The following is a 26,492-nucleotide window of genomic DNA, read 5'->3' as shown; positions in this document are numbered from 1 at the left end:
CACCCTATCAAATCCCCTCAGGATCTTATATGTTTCAGTAAGATCATTTCTAATTCTTCTAAATTCCAATGGGTACTGGCCCAGCCTGTTCAACCTTTCTTCACAAGATAAGCCCTTCATGCAGGAAAGAGTCGAGTGAACCTTTCTCTGAACTGCTTCTAATGCAATTATAACTCTTATTCAAATAAGGGGACCAAGACTGTACACAGTATTCCAGATGTAGTCTCACCAAGGCCCTGTACAGCTGCAGTAAAGCTGCCCTACTTTTATATTCCATTCCCCTTGCAATAAACACCAACATTCCATTTGCCTTCCTAATCACCTGCTGTCCCTGCATGCTAACATTTTGTGATTCAGGTACCAGGACACCCAGATCCCTCTGTACCGCAGAATTCTGCAGTCTCTCTCCACTTAAATAATATTGTGCTTTCTACTATTCCTGCCAAAGTGCACAAGTTCATGTTTTTCAACACTATACTCAATCTACTAAATTTTTGCCCATTTACTTACCTATCAATATCTCTTTGTAGACTCTTAACCTCCTCTTGGCAAATCCTACCTATGTTGATGTCATCGGCAAATTTAGCTACCATACATTTGGTCCCTTCATCCAAGTCACTGATATAGATGGTAAATAGTTGAGGCCCCAACACTGATCCCTGTGGCACTCCACTACTTGCAACTTGCCAACCCGAAAATGACCCATTTATTTCAACTGTCTGCATCATGTTAGCTAACCAATCCACCATCCATGCTAATATGTTACCCTACACCATGAGCTCTAATTTTGTATAGCAACTTTCGATGTGGGGCCTTATCAAATGCCTTTTGGAAATCCAAGTACACCACATCTGTAAATTCCCCTTTATCCATGTTGCTTGTTACTACCTCAAGGGACTCTAATAAATTAGTTAACGTTACAGACAGGGGAGAGGAGTAAACCAGAGTTCCTTTATTTTCTCACCGTCTGTCCATAAGCAGAGGTGTTTTAAATTTTGAAATAGGCTGTGGCATGTTTCCCGAAACCCTCTCTTTGTGAGGTCAATTTTTAAAGCGACTTGCAGCAAACTCTCTCTAGTGTTAAATCAGAAGTATAGTTTATTCATACATTCAAGCCTGGGGGAAAGTTTCAACATCATACACACATACAAACGCACAATAGAAAATAGGAAAGAGGAGTTTTTACAACTATGAATAACTTAAAAGAACCACAGGTATGGATATCAGTTCACGTGATTGCCAGAGTCCAGTGAGGGTTCCTTCACGGAGGAGCTACAGTTACAGGCGGGTTCAGCTAGGTGAAGCAGGAGTTGCAGAATTCCTTTAAAGTTGATGGTGACATAGTGAGATGAGATTGGTATACAGAGACTTGGTCTGTTCAGCAGACGAATGCAGGAATCTTCCAGGGAAAAACACTTTGAGGAGGCTTCAACTTGATGCAGGCTGTTGGCCAGCCTGGGGTTCAGCTGTGGTGTTTGCAGGCTGGAAGTTAAACAGCAGACTGAGTTGCGAGTCTAGAAATGTAATATTAAAACTTTCCAAAGGCCAGTAGCTCAGGTTATGTGATGTTGCCCATTAATGAGTCAGCTGCAAGCTCTGGTTAAAATCCGTTGTTCACCTTAGATGGTGGTTATTAGCACCTCTGCAGGCATAATGAGGTTCAATTGTTCTCCCTTTATTATAAGATCAGGCTGAGGAAACAGATGGCCTGCTGGTCCCTGGTTTCATTGATTGTAATGTGTCCTCACAATGAGAGGTGTGAGATTCCACAAGGATGAGGGTTGAGTTTTGGTCCTGTAACTGCTGTTGAAAATTTCCAGAAACAGTAATGTGAATCATGTGACCTGCTGCAGCCATATTTTCGTTCAGCAAAGCAAAAAAGTAAGGTTTGATTTCAACAGTTTATGATCTCTTTCGTGTCTTAAGAACATGACATTAAACATGATTTCCCTTTCACAAAAGCATGTTGGTGGTATAATCCACAGCCAGGTATCTTCTACTCCCTCTAACATTGATGTGTTCTGATTTGTAAGAAACCATTATTTTTGTTGTGGGTGTGTTGATCTGAACATAGTGTGAGTGAAAGGTATTGTTGCTGTGCTCAATTAAATTGATTTGTGAAATGTGTTAATTAACTTTATGGTCACATGGGCAAGATGCATGGGAACATCAGCTCTAAGTTCCCATGTAAACCGCACTTAGATGTATATTGCTATTCTTTCATTGTTACCAGCACTGTGGGATTATCTTCACCACACAGACTACAGCAGCTCAAGAAGACAAAAATATGTGAAAATTATATTGGGCCCAACCATCTATTCCTAAGCATCCCTGGGGAAAATGAGCTGACTGATGAGCAGCGGTCCTAATTCCGAACCTGAGGAACCCCACTGTATATCTTCCTCCAGTCCAAAAAACTGTTCACCACCACTCTGTTTTCTGTTACTCAGCCAACTTTGCATTCCATGTTGTCACTGTCCCCTTTATTCCATAGGCTTCATCTTTCCTGGAAAGTCTAATTTGTGGCACTTCCTCAAGTGCCTTTGGAAGTCCACATCCATCACATTAGCCTCATCAACCATCTCTGTTACATCATCAAAAAACTCAAACAAGTTAATTAAACAAGATTTGCCTTTAACACGCCCTTGCTGGCTTACCCTAATTAACCCACATTTGTCCAGGTGATTATTAATGTTGTCTCGGATTATTCTTTCCAGAAGCTTTCCCACTGCCGAGGTGAAACTGACGGGCCTGTACACCTTTTCTTGAACAAGGGTGTAACATTGGTAATTCTCCAGCCCCTGGTACCAGCCCTGTATTTAAGGAGGATTGGAAATACATGGCCAGTACCTCTGCAATTTTCACCCTTACTTCCATCAGCTTTGTCCCGGACGGTGTCAAGCTTCTTGAGTGTTGTGGGAGCTGAACTCATCCAGGCAAGTGGGGAGTATTCCATCACACTCCTGACTTGTGCCTTGTAGATAGTGGACAGGCTTTGGGGAGTCAAGAGGTGAGTTACTCGCCAAAGGATTCCTAGCCTCTGACCTGCTCTTGTAGCCACAGTATTTATATGGCTAGTCCAGTCCAGTTTCTGGTCAATCATAACCCCGAGGATGTTGACAGTGAGGGATTCAGCACTGCTAATGCCATTGAACATCAAGGGGTGATGGTTAGATCCTCTCTTCTTCGAAATGGTCACTGCCTGACACTTGTGTGGCTTGCATGTTACTTGCCACTTATCAGCCCAAGCCTGGGTATTGTCCAGGTCTTGCTGCATTTGGACATGGACTGCTTCAGTAACTGAGGAGTCACAAATGGTGCTGAACATTGTGCAATCATCAGCGAACATCCCCACTTCTGACCTAATGATGGAAGGAAGGTCATTGATGAAGCAGCTGAAGATGTTTGGGCTGAGGACACTACCCTGAGGAACTCCTGCAGTGATGTCCTGGAGCTGAGATGATTGACCTCCAACAACCACAACCATTTTCCTTTGTGCTAGGTATGACTCCAACCAGTAGAGAGTTTTCCCCGATTCCCATTGACTCGTTTTGCTAGGGCTCCTTGATGCCACACTCGGTCAAATGCGGCCTTGATGTCAAGGGCAGTAACTCTCACCTCACCTCTGGAGTTCAGCTCTTTTGTCCATGTTTGAACCAAGGCTGTAATGAGGTCAGGAGCTGAGTGGCCCTGACGGAACCCAAACTGAGCACCAGTAAGCAGGTTATTGATAAGCAAGCACCATTTGATAGCACTGTTGATGACCCCTTCAATAACTTTACTGATGATCGAGAGTAGACTGATGGGGTGGTAATTGGCCAGGTTGGATTTGTCCTGCTTTTTGTGCACAGAACATACCTGGGCAATTTTCCACATAGCTGGGTAGAGACCAGTGTTGTAGCTGTACTGGAACAGCTTGGCTAGAGGCACGGCAAGTTCTGGAGCACAAGTCTTCAGTACTATTGCCCAAATATTGTCAGGGCCCATAGCCTTTGCATTATCCAGTGCCTTCAGCTGTTTCTTGATATCACGTGGAGTGAATCGAACAGGAACAAGGATGTCTTACTGCAGCTGTTCTGGGCCTTGGTGAGACCACACCTGGAGTATTGTGTGCAGCTTTGGTCTCCTTACCTAAGAAAGGATATACTTGCCATAGAGGGAGTGCAGCGAAGGTTCATCAGGCTGGTACCTGGGACAGCAGGATTGTCGTAAGAGGAGAGATTGGTCCAACTAGGCTTATATTCACTGTAATGAGAGGCGATCTCATTGAAATATATAAAAATTTTGAGAGGGCTGGATAGACTGGATACAGGGATGATGTTTCCCCCGGCTGGGGGGCTCTAGAACAAGGGATCACAGTCTCAGGATATGGGGTAGGCCATTTAGGACTGAGATGAGGAGAAACTCAATTCCTCTGCTCCTCTCACCCATTTTAACCTGTCTCTCTCTGAACTTACTGCACTCCGTTCTCTCAGGTCCAACCCTAACATTGTCATCAAACCTGCTGACAAGGGTGGTGCTGTTGTTGTCTGGCGCACTGACCTCTACCTCGCGGAGCCTGAGCTTCAACTCGCAGACACTTCCTCCTACCTCTCCCTGGACCATGACCCCACCACTGAACATCAAGCCATTGTTTCCAGGACTGTCACTGACCTCATCTCCTCTGGAGATCTTCTTTCTACAGCTTCCAACCTGATAGTCCCCCAACCTCAGACTGCCCGCTTCTACCTCCTTCCCAAAATCCACAAACAGGACTGTCCCAGCAGACCGATCGTGTCAGCCTGTTCCTGCCCCACGGAACTCATTTCTCACTATCTTTACTCCCTTCTCTCTCCCCTTGTCCAGTCCCTTCCCACCTACATCCGTGATTCCTCTGACACCTTACGTCACATCAACAATTTCCAGTTCCCTGGCCCCAACCGCCTCCTCTTCACCATGGACGTCCAATCCCTCTACACCTCCATCCCCCACCGGGGTGGTCTGAGGGCTCTCGCTTCTTCCTCGAACAGAGGCCCGAACAATCCCCATCCACCACTACTCTCCTCCGTCTGGCTGAACTTGTTCTGACACTGAACAATTTCTCCTTTAATTCCTCTCACTTCCTCCAAATAAAAGGTGTGGCTATGGGTACCCGCATGGGCCCCAGCTATGCCTGTCTCTTTATGGGGTATGTGGAACATTCCTTGTTCCAGTCCTACTCCGGCCCCCTCCCACAATTCTTTCTCTGGTACATCGATGATTACTTCGGTGCTGCGTCATGCTCTCGTCGGGACCTGGAAAAATGTATTAATTTTGCTTCCAATCTCCACCCCTCCATCATTTTCACATGGTCCATCTCTGACACTTCCCTTTCCTTTCTTGACCTCTCTGTCTCAATTTCTGGTGATAGACTGTCCACCAATATCCATTACAAGCCTACCAACTCCCACAGCTACCTTGACTACAGCTCCTCACACTCCGCTTCCTGTAAGGACTCCATCCCATTCTCTCAGTTCCTTCGCCTCCGTCGCGTCTGTTCTGATGATGCTACCTTCAAAAACAGTTCCTCTGACATGTCCTCCTTCTTCCTTAACCGAGGTTTTCCACCCACGGTAGTTGACAGGGCCCTCAACCGTGTCCGGCCCATCTCCCGCGCATCTGCCCTCACGCGTTCTCCTCCCTCCCAGAAACATGATAGGGTCCCCCTTGTCCTCATTTATCACCCCACCAGCCTCCGCATTCAAAGGATCATCCTCCGCCATTTCCGCCAAGTCCAGCATGATGCCACCACCAAACACATCTTCCCTTCACCTCCCCTGGCGGCATTCCGTAGGGATCATTCCCTCCGTGACACCCTGGTCCACTCCTCCATCACCCCCTACTCCTCAACCCCCACCTACGGCACCTCCCCATGCAAACGTAAAATATGCAACACCTGCCCCTTCACTTCCTCTCTCCTCACCGTCCAAGGGCCCAAACACTGCTTTCAAGTGAAGCAGTATTTCACTTGCATTTCCCCCAACTTAGTCTACTGCATTCGTTGCTCCCAATGCGGTTTCCTCTACATTGGAGAGACCAAATGCAGACTAGGTGACCGCTTTGCAGAACACCTTCGGTCTGTCCGCAAGCATTACCCAGACCTCCCTGTCGCTTGCCATTTTAACATTCCACCCTGCTCTCTTGCCCACATGTCTGTCCTTGGCTTGCTGCATTGTTCCAGTGAAGCTCAACGCAAACTGGAGGAACAGCACCTCACCTTCCGACTAGGCACTTTACAGCCTTCCGGACTGAATATTGAGTTCAACAACTTTAGATCTTGAACTTCCTCCTCCATCCCCAACCCCTTTCCGTTTCTTCCCCCTCCCTTTTGTTTTTTCCAATAATTTATATAGATTTTTCTTTTCCCACCTATTTCCATTATTTTTAAATCTATACCTTTTATGCCCTTTTAGTCTTATTTCACCCCACCCCCACTAGAGCTATCTGTACCTTGCTTGTCCTGCTATCCATTCTTAATTAGCACATTCTTTTAGATAATATCACCACCTTCAACACCTCTTTATTCTTTTGTCTGTGACATCTTTTGGTTATCTGCTGCTATTACTGCTTGCTTGTCCCTACAACCACCCCTGCCTTCTCACCGCCCCCCCCCCCCCCCCCACCCCCAACACCTTAAACCAGCTTATATTTCACCCCTCTCCTATTTTTACTTAGTTCTGTTGAAGGGTCATGAGGACTCGAAATGTCAACTGTACTCTTCTCCGCCAATGCTGCAGGCCTGCTGAGTTTTTCCAGGTATTTCTGTTTTTGTTGAGGAGAAACCTCTTCACTCAGAGGGTGGTGAACCTGTGGCATTCTCTACCACAGAGGGCTGTGGAAGCCAAGTCCCAGAATATATTTAAGAAGGAGGTAGATTTCTGGACCCTAAAGGCGTCAAGGGGTATGGGGAGAGTGTTGGGGTATGGCGTTGAGATAGAGAGGATCAACCATGACCATATTGAATGGCAGAGCAGGTTTGAAAGGCAAAATGACCAACTTGTGCTCCTATTTTCTCTCTTTCAATGGGGAACTGTTGACGTTGGAGGTGGATTTTCCTCAACCAATGGGGATCTGTTGACATTAGAGATGGATCTTCCTCATCCTATGGGGGTCTGTTGGCATTGGAGGTGGATCTTCCTCACCCTATGGGGATCTGCTGCTGTCACAGATCCTGCCCCGCCCCCAGCTATGACGTTAAGACCGCCTGTCTCTGATTGGTTGCCTGTTTCCCTGTCCTTGATTGGTTGCTGGGCTTTGTCCATGTTTGAATAAAGTTGATTGAGGGGCGGGGCCGCAGCTGCGCAGTGAGCAGAGGGAAGATGGCGGAGAGTGACTGGGACACCGTGACGGTGCTGAGGAAGAAAGGGCCGAGCGCGGCGCAGGCCAAGAGCAAGCAGGTACCGGGGTTTGGGGGAGAGTCCGGGGCCCGGGGCTTTGGGGGAGAGCCCGGGTGTTTGGGGGAGAGCCCGGGGCCCGGGAGTTTGGGGGAGAGCCCGGGGGTTTGGGGGAGAGCCCGGGGCCCGGGAGTTTGGGGGAGAGCCCGGGGGTTTGGGGGAGAGCCCGGGGCCCGGGAATTAATTTGGCTAGAGCTAAGGAATAAGAAGGGAGCAATTATATTGCTCGGTGTAATACATAGACCACCAGCTAGTGGGAAGGATATAGAATCTGCAAGGAAATTATAGAGACAGAGTCACAGAATCACAGTGCAGAAGAGGCCCTTCAGCCCATGGAGTCTGCACCGACACGTGAGAAACACCTGACCTACCTACCTAATCCCATTTACCAGCACTTGGCCCATAGCCTTGAATGTTATGACATGCCAAGTGCTCATCCAGGTACTTCTTAAAGGATGTGAGGCAACCCGCCTCCACCACCCTCCCAGGCAGCGCATTCCAGACCGTCCCCACCCTCTGGGTAAAAAAGTTTGTCTTCACATCCCCCTAAACCTCCTGCCCCTCACCTTGAACTTATGGCCCCTTGTGACTGACCCTTAAACTAAGGGGAACAGCTGCTCCCTATCCACCCTGTCCATGCCCCTCATAATCTTATACATCTTTATCAGGTCACCCCTCAGTCTTCTCTGCTCCAACAAAAACAACCCAAGTCTATCCAACCTCTCTTCATAACTTAAATGTTTCATCCCAGGCAACATCCTGGTGAATTTCCTCTGCACCCCCTCCAGTGCAATCACATCCTTCCTATAATGTGGTGACCAGAACTGCACACAGTACACACCAGCTGTGGCCTCACCAAGGTTCTATACAACTCCAACATGACCTCCCTACTTTTGTAATCTATGCCTCGATTGATAAAGGCAAGTGTCCCACGTGCCTTTTTCACCACCCCACTAACATGCCCCTCTGCCTTCAGAGATCTATGGACACACACGCCAAGGTCCCTTTGTTCCTCAGAGCTTCCTAGTACCATGCTGTTCATTGACTACTTCCTTGTCAAATTACTCCTCCCAAAGTGTATCACCTCACACTTTTCAGGGTTAAATTCCATCTGCCACTTATCTGCCCATTTGACCATCCCGTCTATATCTTCCTGTCGCCCAAGACACTCAACCTCACTGTTAACCACCCGGCCAATCTTTGTGTCATCCGCAAACTTACTAATCCTACCCCCCACATAGTCATCTATGTCATTTACATAAATGACAAATAATAGGGGACCTGTGGTACGCCACTGGACACTGGCTCCCAGTCACTAAAGCATCCTTCTGTCATCACCCTCTGCCTCCTACAACTAAGCCAATTTTGAATCCACTTTATCAAATTACCCTGTATCCCATGTGCCTTTGCCTTCTTTATAAGTCTCCCATGTGGGACCCTATCAAAGACTTTGCTGAAATCCATATAAACTACATCAACTGCACTACCCTCATCTACACACCTGGTCACCTCCTCAAAAAATTCAATCAAATTTGTTAGGCGTGACCTCCCTCTGACAAAGCCATGCTGACTATCTCTGATCAAACCTTGCCTCTCCAAGTGGAGATAGGTACTCTCCTTCAGAAATTTCTCCAGTAGTTTCCCAACACTGACGTGAGACTCACTGGCCTGTAGTTCCCTGGCTTATCTTTACAACCCTTCTTAAATAGCGGAACCACATTAGCTGTTCTCCAGTCCTCTAGCACCTCCCCCGTGGCCAGAGAGGAATTAACAAATTTGGGTCAGAGCCCCTGCGATCTCCTCCCTTGCCTCCCTCAGCAGTCTGGGACACAAATCATCCGGACCTGGAGATTTGTCCACTTTCAAGCTTGCCAACACCTCTAATACCTTGTCACTCCCTATATCAATTTGCGTAAGAACCTCACAGTCTCTCTCCCCGAGTTCACATTCACATCCACATTCTCTTGGGTGAAGACAGACGTGAAGTATTCATTCACACTCTAGCGATGTCCTCTGGCTCCACCCATAGTTTGCCCCCTTGGGCCCTACTCTTTCCCTGGTTATTCTCTTCCCATTGATATACTTATAGAATATCTTGGGATTTTCCCTACTTTTACCAGCCAGAGCTTTCGCATATCCCCTCTTCGCTCTTCTAATTGCTTTCTTAAGCTCCATCTTGCACTGTCTGTACTCCACTAATGCCTCTGCTGATTTGTTTCCCTTGTACCTGCTAAAAGCCTCTCTTTTCCTTCTCATCGTAACCTGAATATCTCTGGTCATCCATGGTTCTCTGAGCTTGTTACTCCTTCCTATCACCCTAGAGGGAACATGTTGAGCCTGTACCCTCCCCATTTCCTTTTTAAACACCCCCAACTGTTACTCTGTAGATTTCCCCACAAGTAACTGTTCCCAGTCTACCTTGGCCAGATCCTGCCTTATTTTACTAAAATCTACTCTCCCCCAATCCAAAACATTTTTTTGTGACTTGTCGATTTCTTTGTCCATAACAAACTTAAACTGTACCATGTTGTGGTCACTACCACTAAAATGCTCCCTCACTACCACCTCAGCCACCTGTCCGGCTTCGTTCCCCAGAATTAGGTCCAGCAATGCACCGTCCCTTGTTGGACCCTCTACATATTGACCTAAAAAGTTCTCCTGTACACATTTCAAGAAATCCACTCCATCCAGGCCCTTTACACTATGTCTATCCCAATTAATATTGGGAAAGTTGAAATCACCTAATATAATTACCCTATTATTGTTTTTACACACCTCCACAAATTGTGCGCATATTTGCTCCTCAATTTCCAGCTGACTATCTGGGGGTCTATAATAAACACCTAATAATGTGGTTGCCCCTTTTTTATTCCCAAGCTCTACCCACAAAGCTTCATTCGATGCCCCCTCCAAGATATCATCTCTCCTTACTGCAGTAACGGACTCCTTAACTAATAATGCAATGCCTCCTCCTCTTTTACCCCCTCCCCTGTTTCGCCTGAAGATTCTGTATCCCGGAATGTTGAGCTGCCAATCCTGCCCTTCCCTCAACCACGTCTCAATGATGGCTCCTATATCATAATTCCACATGTCAATCCTCACCCTTAACTCATCCGTTTTACCTATAATACTCCTGGCGTTTAAGTAGAGGCCATCCAGCCTTACTTTACTCCCTTGAAGCTTATTGCAGCTGTACCCCCTCTGATTTGATTGTTTTACTGTTTTATAATGTGCCCCTATTCTGCTAACATTCTGTGTCCCCGCCCCCTGCCAAATTAGTTTAAACTCCTCCCAACAGCACTAGCAAACACACCCGCAAGGATGTTAGTCCCGCTCTGGTTCAGATGTAGACCGTCCCGCTTGTACAGATCCCATCTTCCACAGAAACGGTCCCAGTGATCCAGGAATCTAAAACCCTCCCTCCTGCACCAACTCTTAAGACGTGTAAGCATTGTAGATTAGTTATAATGGGGGCCTTTAATGACCCATATATGGACTGGGATAGTGGTAGTGTAAGGGGCAGTGAGGGACAAGTGTTCCTAGATTGTGTTCAGGAGAATTTCCTACAGCAGTATGTATCCAGTCCAATGAGAAAGGAGGCACTGCTCGACATAGTTCTTGGGAATGAGGTGGGCCAAGTAGATCAAGTGACAGTTGGGGAACATTTTAGGGGACAGTGATCATTGTTATCATAAGGTTTAGAATGATGATCGAAAATGACGTTGGCCAATCTAGAGTAAGAATAATCAACTGGCAGAGAGCGGGCTTCAGTGGGACAAGAACGGAGCTGGGCCGGATAGACTGGAACCAAAGGTTGGTGGGAAAAATAGTAGCTGAACAATGAGCTAGCTTCAAAGAGGAGATGTTGGGGCACAGTCAAGGTATGTTCCCTCAGAAGGCATGAATAGGACAAACTAGAGCTCCCTGGATGACAAAGGAGATAGAAATTAAGTTAAAGAAGAAAAAGTGTGTTTACGACAGGTGTCAGAACCAAGCTGAGTACAGAAGGTTCAGAACGGATGTGAAAGAGCAAATAGGAAAAGCAAAGAGGGATTATGAAAAAAGGACTGGCAGCTAACATAAAAGGCAATCCCAAAGTATTCTACAAGCACATCAATAGTAAAAGGATGGCACAAGGAGGAGTAGGGCCGATTAGGGACCAAAAAGGGGATTTACACGTAGAGACAAGAGGCATGGCTGAGGTGTTAAATGAATACTTTGCATCTGTCTTTACCTATGAGGTAGATGCTGCCCAGGCCATGGTGGCAGAGGAGGAAACTCAGTCACTAGAAGGGTTTAAAATTGATAAGGAGGATGTATTGTGTAAGCTGTCGGTATTTAAAGTTGATAAGGCACCGGGACTGGATGAGATGCATCCAAGGATATTGAAGGAAGTGAGAGTAGAAATTGTAGAGGCACTGGCAATAATCTTTCAATGTTCCCTGGATTTGGGGGAGGTGCTGGAGGACTGGAGAGTGGCAAACATTATGCCTTGTTCAAAAAAGGTTGTAAAGATCTGCCCTGCAATTACAGACCAGTCAGTTTAACTTCAGTGGTGGGGAAACTTCTAGAAACAATTATTCGGTATAGCATTAATATACGCATGGAAAAATGTGGATTGATTCGTAAGGGTCAGCATGGATTTGTTAAAGGAAAATCATGTCTAACTAATTTGCTGGAGTTTTTTGAAGAGGTAACAGAGATGGGTGATGAGGGCAAGGCCGTTGATGTGGTGTATATGGACTTCCAAAAGCTGTTCGATACAGTGCCACACAACAAACTTATGAGGAAAGTTATAGGTCATGGAGTAAAAGGGACAGTAGCAACCTGGATACAAAATAGTTTCCTATCCCTCAGCCAGAGTCATGGTTAATGGGTATTTTTCAGGATGGAAGAAGGTTTGTAGTGGAGTCCCCGGGGTCGGTATTTTTCCTGAAATATATAAATGATCTCGATCTTGGTGTGCAGGGGACAATTTCAACATTTGCGGACGACACAAAACTGGAGAATTGTAAACTGTGAGGAGGACAGTGTAGAACTTCAAAAGGACATTGACACATTGGTGGAGTGGGCAGATAGGTGGCAGATGGAGTTCAATGTGGAGGAGTGTGAGGTGATACACTTTGGTGCATAGAATCATGGAGAGACAGTATAAAATAAAGGATACTATTCTAAAGGGTGTGCAGGAGCAGAGACACCCAGTTGCATGTGTACATAAGCCATTGAAGGTGGCAGGACAGGTAGAGAGAGAGCTGTTTCTAAAGCATACAGTATTCTAGGCTTCAGTAATAGAGGCATAGAGTACAAGAGCAGGGAGGTTATGATGAACTTGTATAAGACACTATTTAGACCTCAGCTGGAGTATTGTGTACAGTTCTGGGCGCTACACTATAAGAAGGATGTGAACACATTGGAGAGAGTGCAGAAAAGGTTTATGCGAATGGTTCCAGGGATGAGACACTTCAGCAGTGAGGAAGGATTGAAGAAGCTGGGTCTGTTTTCCTTGGAGAGGAGAAGGCTGAGAGGAAATTTGATAGAAGTTTTCAAAATCATGAAGGGTCTGAACAGAGTAGATAGGGAGAAATTGTTCCTGCTCGTAAACGGATCAAGAACCAGAGGGAACAGTGTTCGCAAAGAAGCAAATGCAAGGTGAGAAAAAACTTTTTCGCACAGCAAGTAGTTAGGATTTGGAATGCACTGCTTGGAAGTGTGGTGGAGGCAGGTTCAATTGAGGCTCTCAAGAGGGCATTGGATGATTATCTAAATAGAAACAATGTACAGAGTTATGGGAAAAAGCAGGAGATTGGCACTAAGTTAAAATGCTCAGAGAGCTGGTGCAGACGTGATGGGCCGAATGGCCTCCTTCTGCACCGTAACAATTCTGAGATTCTGTGGGGGTAGGGGAAGGCCTAGGGTGGGGGACAGCTCCACCATCCTCCCCCTGTTCCCGTCAGTTGTTTCCAGACCATTCTCTCAGTCACTCCCTAAGCTCTGGCTGTGATCCTGGTCCATCCATTTATCAGAGATTACAGGACAGTACAAATAGCACAGGGTTGCACAATGTGCGGATGGCTATGCCCCTTGTGTATTCACATTGTAATCCCAGAGGAACTGGAACAGTGTGTTTTTCATTCCTGGGGCCTGATTACAATAGCAGGCTTATCACATGCACTGGGTTTCAATTTTTATTTGTGAACTTTGTTGATGTGAGCGACAGGGAGTACAATACTTTCCACTTCATGTACCTATTGCTGATATCAAACAATTGCAAGGCAAGTACAGCATGCAAGTTCAGCTGTCAAGGCCCCACCAGCACTGTACTACAGTGTTATACAGTGACAGACCTGTCCTCACTGGTACTGGACCGCAGTGTTATACAGTGACAGACCTGTCCCCACCAGTACTGTACCCCAGTGTTATACAGTGACATCCTGTCCCAACCCGTACTGTACCCCAGCGTTATATAGTGACAGACCTGTACCCCAGTGTTATACAGTGACAGACCTGCCCCAACCTGTACTGTACCTCAGTGTTATACAGTGACAGACCTGTCCCCACCAGCACTGTACCCCAGTGTTATGTACTGACTGACTGACCCCACCAGTACTGTACCTTTTATTGTTTCTGAACTTAGAGAATATGCAGAAAAGATCTACTAGAATAATTTTAGGGATGAGGGACTTGTGGGTAGATTGGAGAATCTGGTGCTCTTTTCCTTTAGAGAAGAGAAGGTTGAGAGAAGACTTGATAGAGGTATTCAAAATCATGGGCCTGGACAGAGTAGATAGGGAGAAGCTGTTCCCGTTGGTGGAAGGATTGAGAGCCAGAGGATGAAGATTTAAGGCAAAAGTACTAACGGTGACAGGAAGAAAAACTTTTTTTACCCAGTAAGTGGCTATGATGTGGAATGAACTGCCTGAAAGTATGGTGGAGGTGGATTTAATCATTGCTTTCAAAAGGGAATAGATAAGTACATGAAGGGAAGTTTTGCAGGAGGAAGAGCAGTCTTGTTCGATTGATACTGTTGCAAAGAACTAAAACTGACTCTACGGGCAGAATGGCCTCCTGTGCTGTAATCATCCTGCTTTGGACTGAGAACACACACCAGATTTAACAGCCGCTTCTATCTTTTGCATGAGTACGCTGCCTAAATTATTTTACAAATGTACACAAGGGAATCGGGAGGCACCTAGGGAATGATTGAGGGAAGGTTGTGAGGGCAGACTGGATTTGTAGGATCAGCTGTATAACTGTTATGTATGGTTTAATGAACATAGTGTAACACAGTTATCTGTGTAACCCCAAAATGGATCAGGGAGGGGACCTGAGTCCTTTTAAAGTGACAGGTATGGATTAGACGATTGTCTGGGGAGATGGGGTTTGGTGGGTATTGATTGGTTGGGTGGTTGTTTGAGTAATAAGTTGGGAATGTTAAAGGGTACGGGGAGTGAGCAGGAGAGCGAGATGAGTGAGAATAAACATTATCGGAGATGCAGTGAGTGGCCTGTTACTGTGCTGTAAGATTCTGATTCCATGACCTTTAATGCAAACTTTCAGGAGGATTAAATAGATTTAAACAATTGTTGGGGAAAGAAACAGGTTTTCCATGTTGCAGTGCATTTTTTTTTTTCAGGAATGAATGCACAACTTGACCTTTCCATTCCCTGTTCTTTCCTAGGCAATCACATTGGCACAACGCAGAGGAGATGACGTGGAGACTACAAAGAAATGTAAGCATCTTTCTGTGAACTGCAGCTCCCAATCCTGCCAGGAAACTGGCTGCACAGTTGAGGGATGATGTCTGTTCTTCCTTTCTCAATGACATTTCTGCCCCATCCTCATCTCTGAGGCATGAGCTGCTCCATCAGGGTTGCAGTTCTTCATCTGTGATTCTAGACTCTGAGTGCCAGAAAACTGTTTGACCATGGGACAAAATTTCAGGCTGACACTCCAGTGCAGCATTTCTTTATATTGCACTGTCAGAGGTCTTGTCGTTTTGGTGAGGTATTAAACTGAGGCCCTGTCTGGACGCAATAGCTCTCATTGTATGAGTCCAAGAAGAACAACAGAACAACAAGCTTGTTGCTCCACAACCAGCATCTAAAAACAGATCATCTGGTCGTTATCACACTGCTGTTTGTGGGAGTTTGCTGTGCAGAAATTGAAACAATGACTATGCATCAGGTGCAGTGGGCCATCCTGAGGGTGTGAAAGGCACTGGATGATTGCAAATTTATTCCCTACAGGTGATCAGAGCTGGCCCTCACCTCCCCTTGGCCTATTTACTTCCTGTGCTCTGCCTTCTGTTTCAGTAATGCTGTTTTCAAAAAAGGGAAAGGAACTTGGAAAAGCCCCTGCCCCCATAGACTGGGTGTAAAGCATCATCCACGGTGACACTGAGACTTACAGAAGTCGCACTGCTAGAAATGCTACTGAGATGACCTAAAAACCAAGATTCTGAGTTGCACAGCAAGTCCATACAAGCCTGAGAGCAGCAGAGAAGTGAAAGTGGATAATATTTTGGGTTCTAACCTTCTGGATTAGGATTGTCTCAGTTTGATTGCCTGTTCTGTGTTGGTTAACCTCAGTGAGGACCTATAGCCAGGGAATGGAGGAAGTATTAGTGAGGACTCCTCATCATTCGTTGAGTCTCTTTTCTGCTCTTCCAGGAGAGTGGAAGTGGTTATGATCAAGCAGCTGCAGTGCAATCCTGGTGTGAATGCCATATTGCAAAAAACATGGAATAATCATGGGAGATTTCAACTAATTAAACTGGCAAGGCAAGGTAGTGAAAAGGGAATGGAGTTTTTAATGTGCACAGGACTCTTTTTTTTCTACCTAGTCCATAAGAAGCCTGTAATAAGTGTTGAATCACTGCTGGATCTAGTAATGGAAAGTGACCGACAAATAAGCTGGAGCAGATAAGAAAAGTAAGCATAAAAGACCAATCACGAAATAATAAGATTTAACATAAATGATTTGAGTGAGACATAGTAAGACAAAGATCAAAGCAATAATAGATTGAAAAAAATTTAAGGGTGGAACTTAGGAAGATGAACTGAGAAAAATGTTACAGCAAATGGATTAAAAAGCAGTGGGAAGTATTTAAAAAGGTGATCAATAGAGATTGTGAGAGATAGATTCATCTTAAAGATTAAAATACAAGTTAGCCAATAATATATCATAGCTGAATAAAGAGATCAATGTAAAGGAAAAGGTCAGCTCTAACTACATAGACAGTAAACAAGGGGATGACAAAAGGGAATATGAAGGCATTGGGGAAGAAGTAAAAAAAAATTGGGCAAAAAGGAATTTTGAAATGAAGTTCTCAAAGGATACAAAAATAGTATTCCATAGATATTTTAATAATAAAAGGAAAATGGGAATATGGCTACTAAAGAATATACAAGATAACTTCACAGATAGTGACAGGAAAATTAAGAAATATTGAATAGTAGTCTTTCATGAGCTACAGAATATCCAATTTTCTGATCTTAGCCATGAACCTGCATTACTTAGTCCAGAGTCAACTTATCAAAGACCTTTTGAAGGTCCATGTATATTACAGAAAATATAAAAGCATTTAAAAGCAAATTAAGTAACTGTTCTAATCAGGTTCTGTAACTGCCACGTAGGAGATTCATCTGAATCTCAGTATAAATAAGAGCGGTTAAGTGCACTGTCACAGAGTACACTGTTACAGAGTGGAATTGCTGCGAGTTTGGTGAGAAAGGAGTTCGGAGGGGAGGGAGATTCTTGATCTATCTTACTCAGCCTGCAGGAGATCAGGAGTTGAAAAGCTGCAAAAGAGGGCTGAGTTTTGAAAAGATCCAAGAGTGACAAAACAGGAGAAACATAAGCCCATTGGTTGGTGAGAAACTGCTGTTAGGGAGGATTTTCAAGTAGAAAAACACATTATTTTCAAAAGAAGGTTCCACTTAGATTTCAGTAAGAAACACAAGCAATAGGGAAGTTAAATCAAGGCCAGGTAAAATAAAGTAGTATAAGTAAACCAAAGTAAAATAAAGTTAACCTAAGGGAAATTGAAGTCATGGCAGGACAGCTAGATCGTATGGAATGCATATCCTGTAATATGTGGGAAGTCCTGGATGCTACTGCTGTCCTAGATGACCACATGTGCAGGAAGTATCACAGTTGCAGAACCTTAAGCTGTGGGTTTCGAAGCTTTGTTGGCAGCTGGAGTCATTGTGGCGCATCCACGAGGCTGAGAGCTACGTGGATAGCATGGTTCAGAGCGGTGGGCATGCTGCAGCTTAGGAGCCTGGAGGCAGAAAGGGAATGGGTGACTGCCAGGCAGTCCAAGAGAACTAGGCAGGTAGTGCCTATTCCTAGCAGGAATCCCCTAGGGTCCAACTAGCCAGTCGTTTTTCTGTTTTGGATACAGGTGAGGTCATTGGCTCCTCAGAGGAGTGCAGTCAGAGCCAGGATTGTGGCACCACAGGTGGCTCTGCTGTACAGTAGGGGAGGAAGAAGAGGGGAAGAACAGTAGTAATAGGGGATTTGTTAGTTGGGGGAACAGACAAGTGTTTCTGTGGCCATAGACGTGACTCCAGGATGGTATGTTTCTCCTTGGTGCCAGGTTCAAGGATGTCACGGAGCGGCTGCAGGGCATTCTTCGGGGGGAGGTCATCCAGAGGTTGTGGGCCACATTGGTACCAATGACATAGGTAGGAAAGGCATTGAGGCACTGAAAGCAGATTTTAGGGAGCTGGGAAGGAGATTGAAAGGCAGGACCTCTAAAGCAGTAATCTCAGGATTACTCCCAGTCCCATGTGCAAGTTAGTGTAGAAATAGGAGAACTGAGCAATTGAACATGTGGCTGTAAAGCTGGTGTAGGAGGGAGGGCGTCAGAATTCTGAGACATTGGGACCAGTTCTAGGGAAGGTGGGACCTGTACAAGCCAGATGGTTTACACCTCAACAGGACTGGGACAAATATCCTCAGAGATTTTCTAGTGCTGTTGGGGGGTTTTAAACTAGATTGGCGGAGGGGGTGGGTGGGGGGGGTGCGGGGGTCAGGAACCTGAGGGCAAATTCAGAGCAGGGAATGGGAGATGGAGCAATACTGAGTGACTAAAAGACAGAAGAAGCACATGTTATAAAGTGTGCAGCACAGGAATTTGGCAATATTAAAAGGCATATATGTAAATGCGAGGAGCATAGTAAATAAAGCCGATGAGCTGAGGGCACAGAGACAGATGGCAGCATGATATCATTGCTGTAACGGAAACTTGGCTTAAAGAGGGGCAAAAATGGCAGCTCAAATCCCTGGATATAGAGTCTTTAGGCAGGATAGAGGGGGATAAAAAAGGTGGGGGTGTAGCGTTATTTGTTAAAGAAACAATTACAGCTGTGAGGAGGGATGAACAGTGTGAAGGGCACAGAGGGTGCAAAATTCTTGAAGGGCATTCAAGGGAACCTTTTTAGCCAGCACATAAGCCCAACGAGAGGGGGCGCAATTCTAGATTTAGTATTAGGAAATGAAGCTGGGCAAGTGGATGAAGTAGCAGTGGGGGACCATTTTGGAGATAGTGACCATAATATAGTTAGATTTAGCATCATTTTGGAAAAGGACAAAGATAGAACAGGTGTAAAAGTTCTAAATGGGTAAAAGACAAATTTTACAAAGCTGAGGGTGAACTGGCGAGAGTGGACTGGATACAGCTATCAGAAGGAAAATCAGTGTCAAATCAGTGGGAAGCATTCAAAGGCGAGATTCTACAGGCACAGTCTAGACATTTCCCCACTGCCAAATCTAGAACTCCCTGGTTGTCCAGAAGCGTACAGTCCAAGATAAAGCAATAAAAGAAAGCTTATGACCGTCACAAAAAGTTTAATACTGTGGAAAACCTAGAGGAGGATAGAAAGTGCAGGGGTGAAATAAAAAAGGAAATTAGGAAAGCAAAGAGGATATGAAAAAATATTGGCAGGTAAGATCAAAGAAAACCTAAAGATAAAAGCAAAATACTGCGGATGCTGGAAATCTGGAACAAAAACAAAAATACCTGGAAAAACTCAGCAGGTCTGACAGCATCTGCGGAGAGGAATACAGTTGATGTTTCGAGTCTGTATGACCCTTCATCAGAACTAAGTAAATAGAGAAATGGGGTGAAATATAAGCTGGTAAAGGGGGGGGTGGTGGGACAGGTAGAGCTCGATAGGGGGCCAGTGATAGGTGAAGGCAAAGAAGAGATTGCCAAAGATGTCATAGACAAAAGGACAAAGGGGTGTTGACGGTGGTGATATTATCTAAGGAATGTGCTAATGGGGACATTAAGGGTAGCAAACAGGACAAGCTAGTGGCCCTAGTGGGGGTGGGGTGGGGTGGGGGGAAGGGATCAAAATGGGCTAAAAGGTGGAGATAAAACAATAGATCGAAATAAATTTAAAAATAGGTGGCAAAAGAAAAATATATTAAAAAATTATAAATTATTGGAAAAAGGGGGGATCGGAAAGGGGGTGGGGCTGGAGGAGAGAGTTCGTGATCTGAAATTGTTGAACTCAATATTAAGTCCGGAACGCCAACTGTATTCCTCTCCGCAGATGCTGTCAGACCTGCTGAGTTTTTCCAGATGTTTTTGTTAAAGAAAACCTAAAGATGTTTTATCAGTGCACTAAGAGCAAGAGAATAACTAAAGAAAGGATAAGGCCTATCAAAGATGTACATGGTAACTTGTGCATTGATGCTGAAGATGTAGGCAGAGCTCTCAATGAGTACTTTGCCTCTGCCTTCACTAAGGAGAGGGATGATTCAGAGTGTGAAATGTTAGATACAATAAGCATAATGAAGTACTGGAGGGACTGACATTCTTGACAGTGGATAAATCACTAGGGCCAAATGGATTGTATTCCAGGCTGTTAAAAGAAGCCAGGGAGGAAATAGCAGATGCCCTGAAGATCATTTTCCAATCCTCACTAGATACAGGCGATGCACCAGAGGATTGGAGGTCTGCGAACGTTGTACCATTTTTTAAAAATGGTGCAAGGGATAGACCAGAAAATTGTAGGCCGGTCAGTATGATTTTGGTTTTGGGCAAATTATTGGAAACAATTCTGAGAGGATAAACCGTCACTTAGCAAGACAGGGACAGTCAGCATAGCTTTGTTCGGGAAAATTTTGTCTTACTAAATTAATAGAATTTTTGAGGAAGTTAATAAGGAGGATTGATGAGGGTAGTGCAGTGGATGTTGTCTACATGGATTTCAGCAAGACATTTGACAAGGTCCCACATGGCAGACTGGTCAAAAAAGTGAGATCTCATGGGACACAGTGGAAAGTGGTGAGTTGGATCCAAAATTGGCTCAGTGACAGGAAACAAAGGGTAATGGTCAATAGATGTTTTTGCAAATGGAAAGTGGATTCCAGTGGTGGTCCACAGGGCTCAGTGTTGGGGCCCTTGCTGTTTATTGTATATATTAATGATTTGGACTTAAATGTGGGAGACATGATTGGGAAATTTGCAGATGACACAAACATTGGTCATGTAGTTGTTAGTGAAGAGGATAGCTGTTGTCTCCAGAATGATATCAATGGTTTGGATGGGTGGGCAGAAAAGTGGCAAATGGAATTCAATTTGGAAAAGTGTGCGGTAATGCATTTGGGGAGGGCAAGCAAAGCAAGGGAATACTCAATAAACGGAAAGTTATTGAGAGAGGTTGAGGAAGTGAGAGACCTTGGAGTGACTGTCCACAGGTCCCTGAAGGTGGCAGGACAGGTGGATAAGGTGGTAAAGAAAGCATATGGAATGCTTTCCTTTTTTGGACGAGGTATTGAATACAAAAGCAGGGATGTAATGATGGAATTGTATAAAACACTGGTTAGGCCAGAGCTGGAATTTTGTGTAGAGTTCTAGTCACCACATTGCAGGAAGGGCATAATTGCCTGGCAAGAGTATAGAGGAGATTTACAAAAAAACTGCCAGGGCTTGAAAAGTGCAGCTATGAGGAGAGATTGGATAGACTAGGGTTGTTTTCCTTGGAACAGAGGAGACTGAGGGGTGACCTAATTGAGGTGCACAAAATTATGAGGGGCCTAGATAGGGTAGACAGGAAAGATCTGTTTCCTCTATCTGAGGGGGCAATTACCAGGGGCATAGATTTAAGGTGATTGGTCGAAAAATTAGAGGGGACATGAGGGAAAACTTTTTCAACCAGAGGGTGGTGGGTGTCTGGAATTCGCTGCCTAAGTTCGTGGTTGAGGCTGAAACATTCAACTCATTTAAAAGGTACCTGGATCTGCATCTGAAGTGCTGTAACCTACAAGGCTACGGACCAGGTGCTGGAAAATGGGATTAAAAATGAGCGGCTAGCTTCTTTGTTTCTCTTTTTGGCCGGCACAGACACAACGGGCTGAATGGCTTTTTTCTGCATTGTAACCTTTCTATGGTTCTATTTATATTGTGCTTTTCTCAACCACTGGACACCTAAAGCGCTTTTCAGCCAATGAAGTACTTTGTCATCATGTTATAATGTTGGAAACATGGCAGCCAGTTTGCACATAGCAATTACTAAACCAGATCAGCTTAGTGAGGATCAAACCCCACATCTAATGCATGGCATTTGTGTATACAGTACTCAGAAGCTAGGGAAAGAGCAACATAAGCACTAGTGTGTGTATATTTATATATATTGTCAGTCTGTAAAAAAAAAAATTCAATAGAAACGAAAATGTCAGATGACTGGTGGACAGCTAATGTGATATATTGAAGAAGGGAGTTAGGTAACCTCCAGGTAAATATAGACTAGTTATCTTTCTCACCTCTCATGATAAGCTAATAGAATCTTTACTCAGATATCATAGAGAAACATCTAGAAACCAAAAGTATAATAGAGTAGCCAGCATGGGTTCCAAAATTTGAGTTTGAGACAAAGATAAATGTGGATGAGTGTCTCAGCTGTACCTCAGCTTGTAGCACTCTTACCTCTGAGTCAGGTTCTCGGTTCAAGTCCCACTCCAGGACTTGAGCACAGCAATCTAGGCTGACAAGCTCAGTGCAGTACTGAGAGAGTGCCGTACTGTCAGAAGTGCCTTCTTTCAGATGAGATTTTAAACAGAGGCTCCTTGAGTGGTTGTAAAAGATTCATATGGTACTACTTTGAAGAAGTGCAGTGGAGTTATCCTTCGTGTATTGGCCAATATTTGTTCTATAGTCAACACCACAAAAATACACATTGCTGTGTGCGAAGTTTGCTGTATGCAAATTAGCAGCCACATTTCCTACATTACAACCGTGACTACTCTTAAGGTGCTTTACAGCCAATGAATTACTTTGAGACGTCTGGTGGTCATGAGAAACACTCTATAAACCAAGCATTTATTTTATGTAATTCAGATTTTGGCCTTTTAAGTAGCCTCTTGATTAAGTAATGCAGATTTGTGACTAAGATTAGAAGATTTGGAGTCATGGTACAAGTAGCAGGATGGATAGGAAATTGGCAACAAAAGGGAGAATAAGGATTAAGGGAAGTAACTCAGACTGTCAAAAGATGGGAAGTGGTGTCCCAAGGTGATTGGTGCTGAGGCCACTGTTCAATATTTACAGAAATGATTTGGAAATACAATATCAAAATTTGCCACTGACACCAAATTGGTTACTAACATCACAGAGCAAATGTATGTATTCTCTTCAAAACAAAAATAAAAATACTTGGAAAAACTCAGCAGGTCTGGCAGCATCTGCGGAGAGGAACACAGTTAACGTTTCGAGTCCGTATGACTCTACAAAAGAACTAAGTAAAAATAGAAAAGAGATGTATTCTCTTACCACACGTACTTGTTTTGTCCTGAAAGAGGTGGGTCTTTTTTATTCTTGGAATTGGTATTCCAATTAGATAATTCAGCAGCATGTTTTCATGAATTTAAAATAAATAAGGTTATTTTTTGTCATATGCTTACCCTGAGTTAACATAATGTCACACTCGGTCTCACATGTATACACACACCCACGTACACCCACAGATAAAAATGATACACTTTTACAGATTACAGTTAATTCAGCCTCTGATTTGTGTTCTCCGGTCTCCCATGTGGCATGCCTGTGGTTTGTTGAATGGATTAGATGATTTTAAAGTTGAAGTGAGGATCTTGTAAAATGAAGGGTTCACAGCAGGTAGTCAAATATCTAGGAGATTGGTTCTTACGGGAACTTTGAAACTGGAACTGGTAAAGTACTTTGGTTGCAGCTGGTTTGAGAGTCAAGTACTTGCAGCTAGTTTGAGAGTCTGGTTCTCAGACTGTCTGATGACTGGTTCTGATGGATCTGCTAGGCCTAGGGGTAATAAAGGTACAATCCCTGAACTCAATTTTGATCACATAATTGCTGGGTTAATACTTAAATAATGGGATGTATGAATTACACAAATGGCTGAGAGGTACCCTCAACTATGCCCATATATAATTAGGTATTCGCCAGAGACTTGACACTGTCAGCAGTCCAAAGGTTTCTCATGTTGTGGCAGCCATTTTAACGGCTGTTTGTGTCCAATTTTTAAAAGCATTGACTGCAAGTTCGTAATATGACATGCCTTTATTGGGCACGACAATAATAAGGAAGATTGCAAAATGATACAGGACATTAACTTGCAGAATAGGTGTACAATTGTCAAATGAATGACAATATGGATAAGTATAAGGTAGGAAGAATAAGGAGCCCACATACTGCTTGGGCAAGAGGAAATGGAGTAGAGGTGCAATGGGACCACAAAATATATCAAAAAAATATATAATAAACTCCTATAGAGTCTTGGTGAGACCACACTTTGCAGCACTATGGTCAGGTCCCAATTTCATAAAACTGAGAGATTGTGACTATTGGGAGAGTCTGCACATTCTATTTTCTCTGGAAGAAAAAAGCTTTATGTGAAGAAGTCTAAACTAGGGGTAATTAACATAAGGCAGTCACTAATGAATTCAGTAAAGAATTCTTCACTCAGAAAAAAATGATCAGAATATGTAACTCACTACCACGGAGTGGTTGGGTGAATAATTGAGCTTGTGCCTATCCTGGAGTGTTTGATGGACAGTGTAGAGGGAGCTTTACTCTATTGGTAATCCATACTGTACCTGCCCTGGGAATGTTTGGGTCAGTGTAGTGTAGAGAGAGATTTCCTCTAGCTAACCTATAGTTTACCAACCCAGTAATGATCTGTTCTAATACCTGGACACACTAATCCTCCTGCTTGAACACTATGGAAAGTCGCTTCTCAGAATTGGACGAGGGATGACTTTGTGCTTTGTTTTGTGCTCAGGGTCTGCAGGACAAAACAAGCAACACACAATCACCAAGAACACTGCAAAACTGGACCGGGAAACCGAAGAGCTGCATCATGAGCGAGTGTCACTTACTGTTGGCAAACTGATCCAGCAGGGCCGACAGAATATGGGAATGAATCAAAAGGATCTGGCCACAGTGAGTACACAGTGCCCACTGACGCCCTGGAAATCATTTCTTTTTTATGTTCATCACTCTGTGGAGTGGAATCTGTGGGGGTGGAGAGGCAGTGGTCTTTTTTTTGTTTTCATTCTTGGGATGTGGGAGTCACTGGCTAGGCTAGGTCAGCATTTATTGCCCACCCTTAATTGCCCTCAGAGGGCATTTGCTGTGGGTCTGGAGCCCCATATAGGCCAGACCAGGTAAGGATGGCAGATTTCCTTCCCTAAAGGACACTAGTGAACCAGATGGGTTTTTTGGACAATGGTTTCATGGCCATCATAAGACTTTTAATTCCAGATTTTTGTTGAATTCAAATTTCACCATCTGCCGTGGTAGGATTCGAACCCTGGTCCCCAGAGCATTACCCTGGGTCTCTGGATTACTAGTCTCGCAGCAATACTACTATGCCACCGTATATTCCATTATGCGAGCGTCGGTGCACTCTGGTTATGAGGGCTGGGGTGTCTGAGTGTGATTTGGAAGTTGTGGCAGGAGAAAGTATTTAGAGCAGTTTCTCAGGGATGTCCTTGCACTGGGATATAGCTATTTTCACATATGTGAAGCACATCCAACACAGCAAAACTTGCAAGGTGCAGAAAGCAGAGTTCTTTCCAGTCTAATCTGTTACTGGTTTGTTTTCTCATCAGAGAATCAGCGAAAAGCCCCAGGTCATTGCTGATTATGAATGTGGGAAAGCCATACCCAACAACCAGGTTCTTGGCAAGATTGAAAGAGTACTCGGTGAGTCAACAGGTGCCTCATCTCAAAAGCACTTCCCTGTTCAATAGCTAAGGTGGTGGGTAGCTGAACTGCATGTGCCAGGAAAGCCCCTCCTTCCACCTCCAGCTGCCTGTGGATCAGCTGTTCTCAGAAGATTGGTGGCCTGATGTAGCAGTTTTCCTCTTCTGTTTCTGACCTTGATTTTCCTTAGTTTCCATTCACAATTTCCATTGTGGTTTTTGTTCAATCACCTGAAGACACATGTTAGAACGAAACCAGACAAACAGCCCAGTGCTGACATTGCTGACATCAGATGTAATGACACTAGATTTGCACATGGCAAAGACACACACAACCATGTAAACTCTTCAAAGTCCTCATCACTAACGTGGGAACTTGTGCAATGGCCCTGACTGTCCTCAACGTTGGTTCCTGACCCTCTGAAGTCTCATAGTATCAGGTCAAACATGGGCAAGGAAATCTGCTGATTACATCAGCGAATGAGGTCTTTGCAGGGAATAGAAGTAAAAAAAAAAGAAATTATAAGTTTATCTAAATGCACAAAGCATCTGCAATAAGAAAGATGAACTACTGCCACAAATAGAAGTAAATGATTTAGATCTAATCACTATTACGGAGACATGGTTACAAGGTGACCAAGGTTGGGAAATAAATATTCCAGGGTATACAATATTTCGGAAAGGCAGACAGAATGGCAAAGGAGGAGGGATAGCCCTGATAGTGAAGTATGACATAAGGACATTAGTGAGAAAGGATCTGGCCTCAGAAGATATGAAGTAGAATCAGTATGGGTGGAGATTAGGAATAGCAAGAGTCAGAAAATACTGGTGGGACTGGTTTATAGGCCCCCTAACAGCCGCTATACCATTGGACAGAGCATTAAACAA

At 44.4% G+C, this 26,492-nt stretch overlaps 2 protein-coding genes across 4 annotated transcripts in view; one reads left to right on the top strand and one right to left on the bottom strand.

Annotated features, from left to right (window-relative positions):
- Window positions 1-1,076: 1,076 nt before the first annotated feature.
- The window catches only part of LOC144685677 (LIM domain transcription factor LMO4-A-like), a 104,053-nt gene continuing 78,637 nt past the window's right edge, over window positions 1,077-26,492 (bottom strand). The window contains exon 4 of one of the 2 annotated variants that reach the window (XM_078550458.1): window positions 1,077-1,803. In XM_078550458.1, the coding sequence (XP_078406584.1) occupies window positions 1,687-1,803 (117 nt within the window). In that variant the 3' untranslated portion in view covers window positions 1,077-1,686. The remainder of the gene's footprint in view (window positions 1,804-26,492) is intronic. The other variant, XM_078550459.1, reaches the window with a different exon arrangement.
- Window positions 7,277-26,492, top strand: part of edf1 (endothelial differentiation-related factor 1) — a 28,188-nt gene continuing 8,972 nt past the window's right edge. The window contains exons 1-4 of one of the 2 annotated variants that reach the window (XM_078550460.1): window positions 7,279-7,415; window positions 15,091-15,142; window positions 24,680-24,840; window positions 25,512-25,605. In XM_078550460.1, coding sequence (XP_078406586.1) covers window positions 7,338-7,415; window positions 15,091-15,142; window positions 24,680-24,840; window positions 25,512-25,605 — 385 coding nt within the window. In that variant the 5' untranslated portion in view covers window positions 7,279-7,337. Of the gene's footprint in view, window positions 7,416-15,090; window positions 15,143-24,679; window positions 24,841-25,511; window positions 25,606-26,492 lie in introns of both variants that reach the window. The other variant, XM_078550461.1, reaches the window with a different exon arrangement.

Source organism: Cetorhinus maximus, chromosome 10 (genome assembly GCF_964194155.1).
Source record: "Cetorhinus maximus chromosome 10, sCetMax3.hap1.1, whole genome shotgun sequence".
Classification (NCBI taxonomy): Eukaryota; Metazoa; Chordata; class Chondrichthyes; order Lamniformes; family Cetorhinidae; genus Cetorhinus; species Cetorhinus maximus.
The sequence above is the reverse complement of the archived record's forward strand: the minus strand, read 5'-3'. Positions and strand labels throughout refer to the sequence as shown.